Source organism: Sitodiplosis mosellana, unplaced genomic scaffold (genome assembly GCF_009176505.1).
Source record: "Sitodiplosis mosellana isolate CC-2019 unplaced genomic scaffold, AAFC_SMos_1.0 Smas_scaffold_1, whole genome shotgun sequence".
NCBI classification, from domain to species: Eukaryota; Metazoa; Arthropoda; class Insecta; order Diptera; family Cecidomyiidae; genus Sitodiplosis; species Sitodiplosis mosellana.
Window position 1 is genome coordinate 2,304,885 of NW_022595244.1, and position 2,231 is coordinate 2,307,115.

Below are 2,231 nucleotides of genomic sequence, written 5' to 3' on the forward strand. Positions count from 1 at the left end.
TTTCAACACGTGCCCTGTGGCTGAGTGTCAAATCAAGGCCAATGGAAAGTTTAAATACTGGCACACGAAATTCTCGGAATTATAAAAGGATATGGATAAAAAAAATCCACTTCATTTCGTGATGAATGTTCGAGGGATATAGTTGACCAAAAAAAGAAAATGTGTGAATCCAGATTACATGTCAATAGTTTGCACCAGAGAAGAGGTAGACGCCAATCTCAACAAAATCAGTTGCAGAATGAAGAAAAGCGATCTTACCTTAGAATTGTTTAGGTAAATTTTCATCAATATCTACTAAACACAACGCTGCATGGACTCAAATATGTTGGAGACCGAACAATAACTCGATTTGAACGGTAAATTCAATTCAACCAATGGCAAATGACAAAATCAAATCCTGACGACTGTTCTTTTAGATTATTTTTTGGATTCACATTTCTATTGGTTTTCATTCTTTCGGCATATTTCATTTCGAATATTTGGCAAAAGTGGACGTTGGTAATTTCAAGCGTTTGTTCTCCAAATTTAACAATATATACCTATTTGAATGTGCTCCTCCATCAATAATTCAATTGATTATCACACAGTCTGCAGTTTCAATTCCGGTTTCCGAATTCCCATTTCCAGCTGTAACGGTATGTGAAATAGAGAAATTCAATCTAAATTTTTAATATTGAATTTCGGTATCTTTCGGAGATAGATTTGTAATATGAATCAAGCACAAAAAAGTGATGTCAAAAACTTGCCGCATGGAGATGAAGAATGCGCTGTGTTGCAGAGCATTTGTCGAAACAAATTTGTTGAACATGTAACTAATTCGGTAGCTGATAAATGGCCAATATATCGAAAAGTTTTACTTGAAGTAAACGAAAATCAAATTCGATTTGTTTTCAATTGATTGGCTTGTAAACTAAAGTTTGCAATTTACTGCAAAAAAAAATAGGTGGCGCAGCCTTGTACAAAAATGTTGATAAACTGTCAATTTGGACATGTTGATGTTGACTGTATGAAGCTATTCAACACTATTTTAACCGATGGTGGACTTTGTTGCGTTTTTAATGGATTGCACAGGTAATATATGATGCAACATTACAACAAGTATTTATAAAATCCACTGTTTTTCTCTTATCTTCAACTTCAATATTCACGAATTAGAACAAATGAGCATTTCATAACGGTATTTATTTGGAAATATTCAATAGTCACACGGAAGAAGAAATTGCAGATGATGATTCGGATTTGGAGAGTTTTGCGAACAATTGGTCCCCAGGAAAAGGCGTTTCTTCCGAAGCACTGAAACAGCATAGAGATGGACCTGGTTTGGGCTCAGGCAATCATTTAGGTAAATTTTTGTGTCAAGGCGCTGTCTGTCCAGTTTGTTCGTAGACACCTCCGATTTCTTGAAATGATTTAGGCTTGACGCTTGTTCTTAATGCAGCCGTAAATGAATACTATTGCTCATCATCGAGTGGATATGGTTTTCGAGTGTTATTGCACGCACCTCATAAATTGCCTGAAATCGACGAATATGGCCCTAGGATTGCGAATGGCTATGAAACACGCATTGTTGCCACACCATCTATTTCCAGGGCATCAGATGCCATTCGACACATACCAATGAAAATTCGTCAATGTTTGTACGAAAGCGAGAACTTTTAACGCATTGTCTCATATACAGTCGCAGGAATTGCCAAAATGAATGCATCAAAAAATTTTCTACGATAAATGTCATTGTATAATGTACTATATGCCTCGTCTTCATCCCAATATTACAATATGTGGTCGATCAGACGATAAATGCATCGAACAATTGAGAGATGAAATTCATGTGGGATCCGACAGCCGCAACAAATGCAATTGCAATCAAAAAATTTTGATTTGAGAAATTATGTCCAAATATCAGAAGAATTTATATCCAAATGCATATGGACATAATTTCTCGGGGAAATTATGACCAAAGAGTCAGTGGAATTATATCCAATTGGAAATGGACATAATTTCCCCATAGATTTTTTTGGATTTTGGGGAAATTTTGTCCGAAATTCGGTGGAATTATGACCGGGGAAGTTATGCCCTGTAGCCGTTCCATACTCCCCAACAACATTCAAATATATGGCCAAACGGATTTCTTGATTCGAGCGATTGAATGGGCTTATTTCCTGTCAGAATCAACCTATTTCATCCAATTTCCATGAGCCATTGCTTAGTTATGATATCAATACCACCACGAT

At 36.2% G+C, this 2,231-nt stretch overlaps 1 protein-coding gene across 1 annotated transcript in view; it reads left to right on the forward strand.

The window, feature by feature from the left end:
• Nucleotides 1-2,231, forward strand: part of LOC129577493 (pickpocket protein 28) — a 12,917-nt gene that overhangs the window by 7,629 nt on the left and 3,057 nt on the right. The window contains exon 2 of the mRNA XM_055464704.1: nt 274-356. Within this exon, the coding sequence (XP_055320679.1) occupies nt 274-356 (83 nt within the window). The remainder of the gene's footprint in view (nt 1-273; nt 357-2,231) is intronic.